Source organism: Pseudophryne corroboree, chromosome 11 (genome assembly GCF_028390025.1).
Source record: "Pseudophryne corroboree isolate aPseCor3 chromosome 11, aPseCor3.hap2, whole genome shotgun sequence".
In the NCBI taxonomy this organism is placed as follows: Eukaryota; Metazoa; Chordata; class Amphibia; order Anura; family Myobatrachidae; genus Pseudophryne; species Pseudophryne corroboree.
In genome coordinates this window covers 157,512,301-157,528,223 of record NC_086454.1, presented here as the reverse complement: position 1 = coordinate 157,528,223, position 15,923 = coordinate 157,512,301, and the positions used below count along the sequence as shown (strand labels likewise).

General features: G+C 44.7%; 1 protein-coding gene across 3 annotated transcripts in view; it reads right to left on the bottom strand.

The window, feature by feature from the left end:
- Positions 1-15,923, bottom strand: part of SLC3A2 (solute carrier family 3 member 2) — a 104,435-nt gene that overhangs the window by 1,986 nt on the left and 86,526 nt on the right. For 2 of the 3 annotated variants that reach the window (XM_063945013.1, XM_063945012.1), the window contains exons 2-9: positions 6,450-6,881; positions 4,809-4,982; positions 3,435-3,538; positions 3,083-3,154; positions 2,926-2,990; positions 1,501-1,681; positions 447-587; positions 146-256 (exon numbers count right to left, since the gene is read on the bottom strand). In XM_063945013.1, the coding sequence (XP_063801083.1) occupies positions 146-256; positions 447-587; positions 1,501-1,681; positions 2,926-2,990; positions 3,083-3,154; positions 3,435-3,538; positions 4,809-4,982; positions 6,450-6,879 (1,278 nt within the window). In that variant the 5' untranslated portion in view covers positions 6,880-6,881. Of the gene's footprint in view, positions 1-145; positions 257-446; positions 588-1,500; positions 1,682-2,925; positions 2,991-3,082; positions 3,155-3,434; positions 3,539-4,808; positions 4,983-6,449; positions 6,882-7,161; positions 7,266-15,923 lie in introns of those variants that run through there. The other variant, XM_063945011.1, reaches the window with a different exon arrangement.

Below are 15,923 nucleotides of genomic sequence, written 5' to 3'. Positions count from 1 at the left end.
AGAATAGTTGTCGATATGCCGGGATTCCAGCGCCAATATACGGAGCAGCAGGATCCCAACAGCCGGCATACTGAATACCACCCTTTCAAATAGCCCCTTTAAATAACATACAAGTATATTTCGACTCTTCACCACACTAACTCACCTTAAATGTGATGTTCTCGTTGACATCAAATGCTAGATCTGTTGCACCGTCAGAGAATCCATGGTTCTTCGAACTATCCCACTGCATATATGGGCCGCTGGAGGATGCAGGCTGGGGAGCACAGAAGATGTAAGTGATGGTGTGAGGACTAGCCTATGGTGACAGGATCAGTTTTTGCCTATATTCCTACTTTCCCACAAATTAGTTCTTGCCTGTGCATCTCTGCCATTTTTCAGTGAACCCCATGTCAATGGGAAATTATGCTATTAGCTTCAAAAGCATCTGTAGGGAGATCACTTACCTTACCAGGCAGGTCTTTAAGACCAATCTCATCTCCATACAAAGTTAAAGGTATGCCCTGAAGTGTGAAGAGTAGAAGCTGATACACATGCAGCAACTTCTCGTGTACCACAGACGCCATGTGACCCAAACGTGGTCTGACCTACAGGACAAAAATATTAAATGTGTTACAAGTAAATTCACTAAAACTACTGGCTGCACATTCTAGAATCTATGCACAAGACAATAACCTTATAGAATGCTTAGCTCTAATACAGGTATAATTGGGATTGGGTTGGAATGCCGGTGGTCAGAATACAGACGCCGGGATCTCGGCTGCCAGAATGCTGACAGCGGGGCGAGCGCAGGATCCCCTTGCGGGCATGCCACAGGTTTTATTCCCACTCTACGGGTGTCGTGGATACCCACGAGTGGGAATAGCCCTGGTGCCGGTATTCTGGCGGCTGGAATCCAGTAGTCGGTATTCTGACCGCCGGGATGTTGACTACATCCCGTATAATCAAGGTCTTTAAAACACACTGACACAATTAATAAACATTTGATACATGATATATGCTTCTTCAATACATGATATATGCTTCTTCCCATCATTTCTAATCCTAGGTTTCATTTTTGTCTTTGAATTAGTGAAATGTTAAGGAATACATTTATAAAATAATCATGTAATAGGACCTTGTTTGCAGGCTTACCAACATTGAAACTAGGTAATGTTCACCATTCTCATCTCTTCCCTAAAATCTTCATCTCCCAGAAACCCAATGTAAGTTTTACTAAGATATGATAAACTTCTCACAATACAGAAGTCTGGGATGTGGCCAAGTTTTAAGAAATGTGTGTGACACATAACTACGAGAAGGTAAGGTGTCACTGGGATATGGGTAGGTTCAGTAAAGGCCAGAAATATGAAAGAGGACAGGTGAAGAGTTTGCCCATAGCCTGCCTAGAGAGATAGGATAAATTGTGTGGCACAGCGGTTTCCTTGTGCCAGGCCCAATCGTGAGGTTTCCAAGCACCCTAATTCAGCTCTATGCCTATCCTTCTGACGCCATACTTACCGCCCAGAGTATCCTGTCTTGGTCACTAGCAGGCTCTTGGTACTGCTTGATGCGCTCTCCTAGAGACTTGTCATTTGCATTGTTAAACAAATAGCGGGTTGTTAACATGCCAGTGGTTGCGTTATTGAGGATCGTCAGTACGTTGTCTCCGTGAGGATCATTTGCTGAGGCAAGCAGCACCCTATTGGGAGGATTGATTGAATGATAAGGGTTAAACAGATCAGACCCTCTTATAAAAAGGTAGAATATTGTCTACACACACAATATTATACATACATACATACACACACACACACACTATACAGTAGTTTGGAAGTGTCATGTATGCTAAATGTTCTGCCAAATGTCAGTTGTATGTGAGAGACAGAAAGAAAAACAGAACATATGGCCTGATTTAGACCTGGCCGCATTAGCGGCCCACCATGCAATTTGCCTATATTGCAGCGGCGGCGCAGCCTCTCACATTGCGGCTGCATCCAGGAAGGATTCGGCTGCAGTGTGATTGACAGCGGCAGGCGTTGGCAGGGCACAGTTGGCGGGCAGTGACCTTTTCAGGGCAGCTGTGTCACCATTTAAATTTTTTATATATATATATATATATATATATATATATATATATATATATATATATATATATATATATATACATACATATATACACACACACACACACACACACACACATATACATATATACACACACACACACACTTCCCGACCGTCTGACAGAGCAGCCAGGCTGCGCTGCCAGGGGTCAACCTTAGTTTGATGCGTCCACTAATCTAATTGTGGAAGCATCAGGAGGCAGCCCATTACACATGCTAGGCAGCCTTGCCCTGTGTTGGGCGGCCCCCCAGCATGTGAGGAGATGGACGCAGATCTGCCCGCATATGCAGCGATCTGCGTCCATCTCTGAATCAGGTCCATAGTCAACTATTTTGTTAAGGGGCCCGATTCAGGTCAATGTTTGGTACTTTGCACATGTGCCAGACCCATACGGAGCATGTGCAGTGCGGGTCTGCGATTGACAGTCTACTGCTGCATGGGGGTGGTCAGGGTGCAGCAACAGCCTCAGTTCCCCAAAACAAAAGGCGTGTCGCTGCGGTTTGAGGGAGTGATGAGGTCAGGATTTCCTGGCCTCTTTGTTGGATCATGGGTCATGCAGCCGGCTGATTGTGTCCTAGGATGCAGCTTAGTAATGCAGCAGGAGGCATGATGCTTCCTGCAGCATTACCATATCACTGCTGTATGTAAGCAGCGCCAACCACATCTGAATCATGCCCCAAGTTTTTTATTTCATGTGTGAAAGGGGTATTAGAAAGCATTTTGTATACAAGGAGGTGGTGGTATAAGAGATATAGATATATATTATATATAAAAATCATAAGAAGGGTGCATATTATATGAGATCTACTAGATAATCACCGTGCTTTCCCATCTGAGCTGTGGTTAGCGGTGATGTTCCTGAATTCCAGAAGGAGCTCATCTGGCTGTAACAGAGAAGGAATGATAAGCTTTACCAATTAAAAGAAGCGTAATATACTGTACAAGAGAAAAAGTGTAGCACTGAAATATTACTTACATCATACATGTCCTCAATACCATTGAAATAAATTCCTCCAACGCCCAACTCCAACCAAAAATTCATGGCATCCTACAGAAAGGACCATTAAACAGTGTTAGGTCATGAACCCTTGCATGGAAATATAAACCATTTACAAAAAAATGTAAATATATATTATATATATATATATATATATATATATATATATATATATATATATATATATATATATATATATATATATATATATATATATATATATTTTTTTTTTTTTTTTTTTTTCATGACCATGGTTTAACAAATGCATGTAGAAGTGACTGGGAGTTACTTGGTTTTTTTCTTAACCACCACACACAATAATGCTCCTCACTTTTATTTGGTTTGTCAGCTCACTGTCCGGTGCAGTCATATTCTTGCTAAACCATTCGTCTTCGCCGCGGTAATTTGGAGTGAGGTCTAAAATTATCTGAATGCCTGAAAGACAAAAATGGGTCAGCGTATTTGTTCGTTTTTCCTGAAATTAAGCACAGAAATGAATTTGCTTAATGCAATTTAAAGCATGTCAACACCTACATGCACTGCAGTTAGTAATTTAATGGGCTGACCAATATATCTGCTGGCTAGAAATTAGTGGGTTGGACACAGAAAGAGCCTGTACAGGATTAGGTAATATCAGGTAATCTAAAAACAAACAAAAACACACAACTGTGTGGTTCATATACACGTTTTCCTGAAATATGCATCAAAGTTGGTGGTGCTCCCATGACTAAAATACAGTTTACTCAGAAAAAAAAAAGACACATTAGTAATAGCTAATAAAGAAAGTAATTCCTTTTCGGGGCACTGTTATGTAGTATCAGTGTAGGTATGTTAAAACTTAATATTTTAACAAAATTTAATAAAAAGGTATAATGCTGGGTATACACGCTACAATTATCTGTCCAATCCGCCCGATATCAGCGTATCCACCACATAATTGCAGTGTGTATGTGGTCGACCGACCCGAAAATATCGAACAGTTGGGCATGCTGGATCGTCCAGCATGTCCCTCCGATGTGATATTTTCAAGTGTCCGGGCGGCTGCATAAGGCAGTGTATTACTACCATGGCCGACAACCAGACATTTCCCTATTCTTTCACATGGGCGGAGCACCAATATCACATGACATGCACTGTAGGAGATCTCACAATGTATGACCCAGATATTGGCAGGGTCAGATAAAATGCCTGACAGACATTTTATCAGCATAAGTTTTAACTTTACTATCATACAGCATCTACACTAATGCCCCCTACACATTTGCAGAGGTGCCCGATGGCCGTGATGGGGGTGAGGGTTGGGTGACGGAGGGAGTGAAGTTTCTTCACTCCCTGATGTCACCCGGCTCCATAGCCCTGCATGCTAATATGGACGATATTGTCCATATTGGCCTGCAGGAATAAACGAGCCGACACCAACGATGAACAACCGCGGGGCTGCACGTCGTTAATGGTTGGTGCCTACACACTGAAAGATATTAACAATTCTCGTTCATTACTGAACAAAATTGTTCATATTGTCCGCACACATCGCCAAGTGTGTAGGGCCCTTAATACTACGTTAGAGTGCCTTAAAAGGAATTACTTTCTTTATTAGACATTAGTGGCATCACTAGCCCAGAGCCGAAGAACATAGCTTGGATCCTATAGAAGAAGCAATGGTTTTATTTAATAATATGGTGCTCAGAACAATCAGGGTACTTACTTTTTTTGCGAGCTGCTTCTAAAAGACCTTTGAAATTATCTATTGTCCCGTATTGTATGTCAATTTCCTTGAGCTTAGTATCCGAAAGACTGTTTGCAGAAGTGACATGCAGTGGCCCGATTACCAGGCCCTTCACTTTCAGGGTGCTGAGGGAATCCAGTCTGTTTTGTATTCCTAAAATACATGAGTGAAAAATGCAAACATGAGAACAGCTGGCACACCGGTTACACTTCTGTATGCTTCCCAACCCCCAAATGCACACACATCAAATGTATGGTACAATTGTTATGCTCCCCAACCCCCACATCAAATGTATATAGTTGAAGGATTTTGCATGCCTGTGAAATATTTCAATTTCACAAACCACAATGAAAAACAAATATACAAGGACAGCAAGTGAGATAGATAGATAAAAAAAAAAAAAAAAAGAGAAGAAGAAGAAGAAGGACAGGCCTAACTATAGTTGATCAAATTATCAGTATAAAATGTTATGCATATTTGCGATTGTCATTAAAAGCACTATGGGGTAGATTTACTAATGTTTGTAAAAATTAAAAGTGGTGCTGTTGCCCATAGCAACCACTCAGAATCTAGCGATCATTTCTCTAGTGCAGTGGTTCTCAAACTCGGTCCTCAGGACCCCACACGGTTCATGTTTTGCAGGTCACCTGTGGATTTTTAAAATGTGACAGTTGGTGATACACAGTGCAGCTGCTGGGTGACATGGAAAACGTGAACCGTGTGGGGTCCTGAGGACCGAGTTTGAGAATCACTGCTCTAGTGCATTCTAGAAATGATTCTTCCAGAAGCTGGTTGCTACTGGTAACACCACCAGTTGTCGGTTTTAGAAGCTTTAGTAAATATACCCCAATAACTCTCATTTTAGTAATGCAAGTAAAATACATTATTTACATAAACCATGTATTTTAAATAGTTGTAAAAAAAAAAAATCAAGACAACAAGCATTAGGGTCAACCTTATATAAACAAAAATATTCTTAATAAAATCAAATAGAGAAAAAAAGGTTTTTTTTTTGTTTTGTTTTTTTATTATCAGTTATTCTTTGGATGCATTTTTACCACTTATGTATTCTTATGCTAGTCGTATTTTATCATCTCAATTCACAGCATAAAAAAAAAGATGTAACTAAAAAATATAAAAAATAAAATAAAATGCCTGTATGTAACTTTCTGTCTGACATTTAAAAGCAAGTACACACATGTAGATCTGCACATGTAGATCTAATTAGGTAGATTGTTGGTTGTGGTTTAAGGGATTTCCACACACATTATAGAAAAGAGCTGATGTAATCAAAGCGGAGACCAGCTCAGACTGGTATGGAACAGCTTCCTGTGTGATGCCGGCTGTTCTGATGCAATCCTGTCATGCTGCTGTGTCATTCATAGATCAGCACTCACACAGCACTACGCTGGAACAGTCTTATGTACTACTAGTAGAAATAGTGGGTAAATGTAATAAAGGGAAGCAGTGGCAGGCTTATATAGACTTAGAAAATAAGCTGATGACACCCGATTGGACTGGATGATATATAAAAAGCCTTCAGAGTTCACTTACAAGCTCATACAGTACACACCAATTTACTGACATTTCCAGACACATAATTTCCCTTCTGATACTTACCAACAATGTCACCAATCCCATTATTGTCAGAGTCTTGGAAGTTTTTAGGATCTCCGAGCTGGTAAAGAGGCCCCTTATTCCACCATTCCATTGCAGGCAAAGGACGACAGCGAGGGGCTTGGACAATGATGACCACAGCTCCTGCAAGCATGCCTGCCCAGCCTAACCAGAAGAGGACAAGCAGAGCCCAGCGGACTCTCACCCACCCTGGGGTGCCTGCCACCTTCAGAAGCTCTTCTTTGGACAGTCCAGTGAACTTCTGGGCCCGGGTGCCAATTTCATCATCTTCATCCTCCAGCTTTACTTTAACAACACCATTCTTCTCACCCGCAACTGGAAGGTCCTCTGCCCCAGCAGCCATAGGCTGCTTCTCTGGGTCAATTTCATTCAACTCAACATCCTTCATATCTAGAGCTGTATCTTGCGTCATGTCTAGAATAAAACAACAAATAAAATACAGTTAAAGTGGGCACAAAATAAAGACAATTATACACTATGGTTATTAAAATCATGCCACAATAGTAACATTTACAAAAAACGATCTAGGCTTGTATAAACAAATGGTGATAACCTATACGTAAATGATATATTTGAATAAAAAAAAAAAAGCATTGACAGCCCTGTAAAGTCTAATATATAGGAAGCCACAGTTAACCTATCTGTGAATTCTTCTCAGTTAAGTGATTACAGAGAACACAGCTAAAGCTCTCACCAGTCTTTGTGTAGGAGGAACAGCAGTCAATGTGTTTGAAGAGCTAGCTAGGTTAAATAGATCCTGTGTCCCTCCCCTATAGCACAGAGACTGCCTCCTTATTCTCTTAAGGGGGAACTGTAATGTCCATTTCCCCAACAGCACAGATACTGCCTCCTTATTCTCTTAAGGGGGAACTGTAATGTCCATTTCCCCAACAGCACAGATACTGCCTCCTTATTCTCTTAAGGGGGAACTGTAATGTCCATTTCCCCAATAGCACAGAGACTGCCTCCTTATTCTCTTAAGGGGGACTGTAATGTCCATTGTGAATGTGATAAACTGTCTTGAAGGCAAACAGAAAAGGTTTAACATACAATCTTACTGATTAAGAGAACGGACTATTGTTTTGGGTTTTTTTTTTGTTCAGTAATGACAACATGTACTATTTGTCACTTGAGATTATATTTAACAAAGGTGACTGGGAATTGTGTCCTGATAAATAAAATCACAGAGGTTGTACACTTTGGTTTCACCAGTTTACAAAGTACTGCATAATATGATACGTGATTTTCCATACAGTTAATGAGTCATTGGTCCATTTAATTAATGGAATGTGGTTCAATTAATGGAATGCGGTTCTGAGAAAATCAGGGAAAACTTCATTGACGTATAAAAAAATAAATAAAAAAAAATGTACAGGTCTTGCCAAGCATTGGTGATCTTGCCTCGGTGCATTATCAAATAACTCACAGGTTCTCAAACTCGGTCCTCAGGACCCCACACAGTGCATGTTTTACAGGTCTCCTCACAGAACCACAAATGAAATAATTAGCTCCTCCTGTGGACCTTTTAAAATGTGTCAGTGAGTAATTAATACACCTGTGCAACTGCTGGGTTACCTGCAAAACATGCACTGTGTGGGGTACTGAGGACCGAGTTTGAGAACCTGTGAAATAACTCATCCAGGCTTCAAAAATATTTAACTTTCTAATCATTTAAATATCCCAGAAGTCTCTCAATAAAATATTTTCAACAAAGTAACATTTCCATCAAAGCTGAACTGTTCCAAAATATTTCCCATATAAAAACTTTTTTGAAAAAAAGTGTGATACTTATTGTGGGATCACAGAGAGGACGTGATTCAGGGGTGCACGCAATGGTGATGTTCACGCAGTTCAGTAATTATTTGCTACTGCGCATGAGCAAAATATACTGGAAACCCAGACGGCGCGTGTGTTTCACTGAGTGTGTCACAAAAGCGCTATTGCTGCTGGTATCAGTCAAAAACATGGGCATTCTGGATAGTGTCATGGGGGGGTCAAGAAAATACTAATGCGCCCTACACACTGGGTGATGCAGCAGGGCGACATGAACGTCATTCATGAACAAGAAATCGTTCATATCGCTCAGTGTGTATGCACCAACGATGAACGATGTGCGGCCCCGCGGTCGTTCATCGTTGGTTTTCTGACGTTTTGCAATGCAAGCCAATTTGGACGATATTGAGATTGATCATCGTCCAAACAGCTGCCGTCTCCCAGTGTGTAGGGCGCATTACAGATACATCTCATGGGCAAGTTTGGGATTGTTATGGGCATGTTGCTGCAAGCGGGCAACGTAGTCAGGGGGAGATGTATGAAGGAATGAAGAAGTTGCCCATGGCAACCAAATAGCACTGAGGTAACGTACAGATGGAGCCACACTAGTCGTGGCTCCGTCTGTGACTAGTCGCGCCCGTCCGGCCCGCCTATCGCCGAGAGCGTCCCCATCCACCTGGGCGCGCATGCCTGCGGCGGAGACGCGCCCCATTCACTTGAATGGAGAGTGTCTCTGTCCACGCACCCGGATAGAGACGCTCTGAATGGGAGCGCCTCTGTGCACTCCCAGCGTGAGTGGGCGGACGGATCGCCTAGTCACGCCGGGAGTGCTCGTTTGCAATAGAGCCGCCTCAGATGAGCGGCTCCATCTACATAAAGTGAATTCTATAAAAATATAGGTAGCAGTTGACTATACATTTCAATATATGTGTTCACACTGTGGGTCTAATTCAGACCTGTTCGCTTGCTAGGGGTTTTTTGCAGTCCTGCATGTGTAGCAGAGCTGTACAAACACATTTTGTGTAGTCTCTGAGTAGCCCAGGACTCACACAGCCGCTGTGAACACTTCAGCCTCTCCGGGACCGGAAATGACGTCAGGAACCCTCCCTGCAAACGCATGGACACGCCTGCGTTTTTCCAACCACTCCCAGAAAACGGTCAGTTGACACCCACAAACGCCTTCTTCCTGTCAATCTCATTGCGAATGCCTGTGCGAATGGATTCTTTGCACAAACCCATCGCTGAGCGGCGATCCGCTTTGTACCCGTGTGACGCACCTGCGCATTGTGGTGCATACGCATGTGCAGTTTACACCTGATCGCCCGCTGTATAAAAACGCAACCTAGCAATCAGGTCTGAATTAGGCCCTGTGTTCAATTGAAATTCTGTGTGGCAGTGGCCGGATCCTGTTCTGTGGCATCCCGCAGAACAGGATCCGTGTGCACACAAAACCCCCCTCCCGGCCAAGTATGGGACCCGCTTGCCCACTATGTGTGGCCCTAGCTTAATGTGGTGCTCAGAAGAAAAACCTTACTCACATAGAGCAGTGGTTCTCAACTCTAACCTGCAAGTTCTCCCAACAAGTCCTGTTTTGAGGATTTCTTTGTGCAGAAGCAGGTGGGATTCCTGTCCCAGCAAAATAGATTAACTCATCTGTGCATGATTAAATTCTCCAACCATGCCCTGTTGGGGGAACTTGAGTTGAGAACTACTGACCATATGACAAAGTTCTCTTTATTAAGAGAACATATTGTTTGGAATGGAAAAGAAGTATTAGAACTCGAGGGCATACATGAGACTGGAGGGGGGGAGGTTCAGGGGAAATTTAAGGAAAAATTACTTCACAGAAAGGGTAGTGGATAAGTGGAATAGCCTCCCATCAGAGGTGGTAGAGGCTAAGACTGTAGGGCAATTTAAACATGCTTGGGACAGGCATATGAATATCCTTACAAAGAATTAAGGTTAAAAAAGGATAAAATAAAAAAGGGGCAGACTAGATGGGCCAAGTGGTTCTTATCTGCCGTCAAATTCTATGTTTCTATGTTTAAAGATGGAAAACATGTTTACAGTACATTGGATTGCCAAATATAAAAGTGTTTACAAAAGAAATTTAAAAAATTGCCTAAAAACAATATTTCTGCCTATTTCCACCAGAAATACACATCTGTTTTAAGGCCCGTATACACTGGCCGATATATCGGCCATTCTATTGAACGGCCGATATATTGCGGGACCGTCGGCCAGTGTGTACGGGCTATATGTCTGTGAACTCCATCGTTCACAGACATATTGCGTCGGCCCTGCAGCACAGCCGATGGCCAATATACCTACCGATATATTGGCCAACGCTGTGTTTGTACAGGCGACCAGCCGTCCGCCCTTACACATGCTGCGGCAGCCGGCGGTGAGTGACAGCTGAACTGGGTGGGCGTGTGTACATGCCCGCCCAGTTCATAACGTCAGTCCCCGACAGATTGGGCAGTGTGTACGCACAGCACACTGCCCAATCCGTCCATAGGGGGTAATTCCAAGTTGATCGCAGCAGGATTTTTGATAGCAATTGGGCAAAACCATGTGCACTGCAGGGGAGGCAGATATAACATGTGCAGAAAGAGTTAGATTTGGGTGGGTTATTTTGTTTCTGTGCAGGGTAAATACTGGCTGCTTTATTTTTACACTGCAATTTAGATTGCAGATTGAACACACCACACCCAAATCTAACTCTCTCTGCACATGTTCTATCTGTCCTCCCTGCAGTGCACATGGTTTTGCCCAATTGCTATCAAAAATCCTGCTGCAATCAACTTGGAATTACCCCCATAGATAGATATATCTGCAGATCAATTGGTATAGAAAAAAATCTATTAAAGAAATATTGCAGACCCTTTATATTAAATCATATTCCCAAGCTTTTTCAATGAGTTCTTCCTTTATTAGCATTATAGTTATGTAGTATCAGTCCCCCTCATTGTAAGCAAGAGTTGCAAAACAATGACAGAGACCTATGTATTAAAAATCGAGTTAGTACCACATTGTTTTTTTTCAGTCTCTATCATGACAGACCTTTTAATTTGAAACTAAAGAATCCTGTCTAGGTAGATAACCATACCATCCTTTTAATCTGTAATGCTAATGGACTACACAGATTCTGTGACTGATTAAAATCAAGTGAAATGAAGGTGACACGTGTATTTAGGGACATCAGTAGCGATAACCGTTGTCGCTGCAAGTTACTTCCCCAGCATTTTGGAGGATTTCTTCATGTTTGTGAAAGACTCTTCCAGGGAATCTAATACCGCTTTTATGTCGGGATTTGCATACACCTCCTTCCCCGGTACAACTAGGCGAGACCCCTTTCAGACAGGTGACCCGACCCGGCAATATGCCAGGTTGGTGACGTCACCGCCGGCGTGTGCCGAGGCAGCACTTGGAGATGAGATTAAGCCTCTTCCTATTCAGTGAACAAGTGCTGGATCGCATCGACCCAGTTTACCTGTTTACACTGCACCGCAACCTGGGTGCTTCCCAGGACCAATACTGCAAGCTAGCCATGTTGGATTCCCGGGTCACCCCAGTAAACCCTTTTACACTGAGCCGTTACACGGAATAACCTGGTTCAAAAGCTTGGGTTATGACACTGCGCATGTGCACAGTATCAGTTTCTGGAATCTAGGCCTGCGCCAGACAGAGGCTGTGAGAGGGGGATCGAAAGATTTATTTCCTGCTAATATGCCCCCATGGGTTTACACCGGGCATGTCCAAACTGCGGCCCTCCAGCTGTTGAGAAACTACATATCCCAGTATGCCCTGACACAGCTTTAGCACATACTTGCCTACCCTCCCGGATTGGCCTGGAGGCTCCCGAAAAACGGGTGACCCTCCCGGCCCCCCGGAAGAGCAGGTAAGTCTCCCGATTTACGGGGGTCACCCCCTGCCTGCCGCCCACTTAACGAGTAAAGTGGGCGGTCCGGGCAGGCGATGACGCGATTCTTGTTGAATCGCGTCATCGTAACCACGCCCCCTGCTGTATAATGCCGGTAATAGCGGCATTACACAGTGGGGGCGTGGCTTAAATGGCGCGATCAAGAAGCCACGCCCCGTTCCGCCTCCGGACTGCCCCCGTTCCGCCTCCGGCCCACCCTCGTTCCGCCTCCCTTGCACATCACCTGACTGCCAGCCCCCCCCTGCTGAGCCGACGGGCTGCTCTCTCCCGGAGAGAGCAGCCCAGAAGTCGGTAAGTATGCTTTAGCATTCTCTGGCAGCAAAACTGTGTCAGGGCATACTGGGATATGTAGTTTCACAACAGCTGGAGGGCCGCAGTTCGGACATGCCTGGTTTACACCATCCGAACATGATATAAACTAACGTGGCCAAAATCTGAAAAGCAAATTTAGTACACAGAGGTCAGATCGTAAATTGCCATTAATAATAATGTGGATTGCAATCTATAGTGCTAATTAGATTTCTGCACATTTCTGTGAAACCTCCTGCATTATGGTATTAGTACACAGTCATAAACCATAAAATTATGAAGAAACTTCAGTGGGTCATCCTGTTGGGCACGGTGCATGACCAATGGGACAGTATTTTTTGAAAATGCGGCAGGCACCAACATCCACTGCATCATGCAGTGTACGCGGATGGCACGATACACTGTGCTGTTGGTGGGTATACACATCGTTTAGTGCGTACCCAGCAAAGACTTCAGTCCGCACTGGGACAAATTAGCCTTTTTAGGAAGATCTCTATAAAATCTCTTGCATTATAGGCCCTACATGGCCGATTTTTTGAAAGATATGAACGATCTCGTTCATAAATGAACGAGAACTCGTTCATATCTTTCAGTGTGGAGGCTCCAGCGATGAACGATGCGCGGTCCCGCACTCGTTCATCGCTGGTCCCCCGTCGGCTGTGCATGCAGGCCAATATGGACGATCTCGTCCATATTTGCCTGCAGTTCTATGGAGCCGCGTGACGGGGGGAGTGAAGAAACTTCACTCCCCCCGTCACTGCCCCCCCGCCGCCGGGTCGCTCGTCGGCCGTATCCGCCGTCGGGCAGCTCGGCGGCGGGTCGGCCAGTGTGTAGGGCCCCTTAGGCTACTGCTACATAGCTGGGATACACATAAAACTACGCAGAAACTCTAGTTTCTACATACTTTTGTTAAAAAGGGTCATGATAAAGTTTCGGTATGAAACTCTGGAATCCCTGCAGCAAGTCTCCACGCGGGCTCACTGCGTTTGCCACGCTTTGGCATGGTTGCAAGCTTCCTTGCCACACTATTATATTCCCCCTCGGGTCGTGGCGTAGACCACCACCACCGAAGGGGAATATTGGGCTTCTGTCGGGATTCAGACCGCCGGCATTTCCCCGGCTATCGGGGTTCTGGCGTTTGTATCCTGACTGACGGGATCCCAACAGGCGGCAAATTAACCGCATACCCTTGATAAATATGCCTCACAAAGCAGTTTATAATCTGGAACACAAACATGGTCCATTTAATCCGTGCTGTCGGAACATATCCCATGGTAAGAGTTCTGAGTATCTGAGGAACATTGCTGAGCAGAGCAGGATATGTATGTTGCAATCTGTGTTGCAGCAGTGATTTGAGGTGAGCAGCAGATCATCATACATAAACAAAGTTTCCTCTGCGACTGCTGCGAGTCTGCCAGGAAAGAGTCAACACGTTCCTAAGATTGCAGAGCCATCTATAATAAGACAGGGTAGGAGGAGGAGGTCATGTACAGGTCGCTGTTTACCGATGTAGTTCTTGGGAATTATTTTACTTTAATAAAGGAGACATGTATTATTCTGCCCTGCTGTAACAGGAGTGTAATGAGTGCAGCAGCACTTCCTTATATACATAGAGAATTACCATCAGTGCACCCAGCAGCAAGCTTCTGCTGCTTAGTCAGCGCTTGTAGCGGGGCCGGGGCCTCATCACAAAGGTTGTGGCCAAGCACTGGCGCCCCCCTCAGGCTCATATAAGCAATGCACAGCGATTCAGACTGCAGAGCAGTAGACACGGGGTCCTGTCTGTGATCGTCCCTCAATTTCAGGGAAGTGGGGGCGGATTACGTGGGAGCAGCTGAATACATGGAATAGGAGGGGGCTCATGCCTGACATAGGCTGGAAGTTAAACAGGGACTGTTCCCGCTACGACGGACATCCTGCAATTCAGGGTAGATGTAACAACACACCCCGCTTCCCCGCGGCGCTACCTTCCTAGGATTCATACGTGGAATGTGTGGGTAGAAACACAACAACTAGTGCCTCAGTAGCGGCGGCAAGGAGAACGCCCGCATAGTATGGCAGTGATAGAGGATAGCAGAATACACAGTGCAAGCGCCATTACCCACGCTACCCGAACTTGATAATTATGTGTTATTACCACTCCCGACTTTGTCCCGGAGCGACCACGCCTTGTTTACACCCCTTCTGCTATAAGGAGAACGCCTATAACAATAATGATCATAGACTTGTGCACAAAATGGCCACGGGCTGCAACACAAAATGGCGGCGTATCTGTGTTGTAATTGAGCAATATTAATACTGAACTGAACATGAACAGTGAACAGCAGCTTCTGCAGATGCTAGAGACATTGCGGTTCGAAAATAAAACCGGATACAAAAGAGCATTCTACAGCCATGTTATACTTGTGTACTCCAGCGTCTACCCTCCCCCAGTACATGCCATACAGACTATGCAGACTTTATTATTATAATTATGATTATCATGATCTTTTTTTAGTTTTAGATAGAGCTTTCTAATCAACTGTAATAGAGGAGCAGATGTATCAAGGGGAGAGAATCCCTTTTTCTCTTATGTCCTAGAGGATGCTGGGGTCCACATTAGTACCATGGGGTATAGATGGGTCCACCTGGAGCCATTGGCACTTTTAGAGTTTGAGAGTGTGGGCAGGCTCCTCCCTCTATGCCCCTCCTACTAGACTCTTTAGAAAATGTGCCCGGAGGAACCGGTCACAGCTAGGGGGAGCTCTCCTGAGCTTTTCTAGAAAAGTTTTATTTTAGAGTTTATTTTTTTACAGGAGGCTGTTGGCAACAGCCTGCCTGCAGCGAGGGACTAAGGGGGGGGAGCAGTGTCCGACCTGCGGGGTCTGAGCCACTGTCTCCGCCACAGGAGAACCGCTCACCCCAGCAGCATGCCGCCAACCCCTTATAGAGCTGAAGAGAGTGGTGAGTTAGTCACCGACCCCCCTAGCAAGCGGGTGCCGGTGTGAAGATGGCGGCAATGGGGAGGGGATGGTACCAGTGGCATATAGTGCGGTGCTGTGAGGGGCGCCCTGGGCCAGCGCTTACCCCCCACACTGGTCAGCATGCCTGTCGGGGTCCAGGTATCTCAGCCAGCAACTTTCCTCAGGCCAGTATAATCATCTGAAGAGCGGGAAAAGAGCACCATTAAGGGGGCGGAGCTTCTCAGAGCGGACCCAGCAGCGTTCCAGCGCCATTTTCCTGCCTGCAAGCGTAGAGAGGAAGATTCAGGTCCCTCCACAGCAACTCTAGCTTACTGTACACGGTACCAGGGGGTTGTAGAAGGGAGAGGAGGTTGTAATTAGACTGTGTGTCCTATTAAGGAGCACAGTCAGCGCTGACGAGGGGTTTCTCCTTGCTACAAAGCGCAGTGTGTGGGTTGGCTCCAATCTCTGTCTCTCTCTTACCATTCT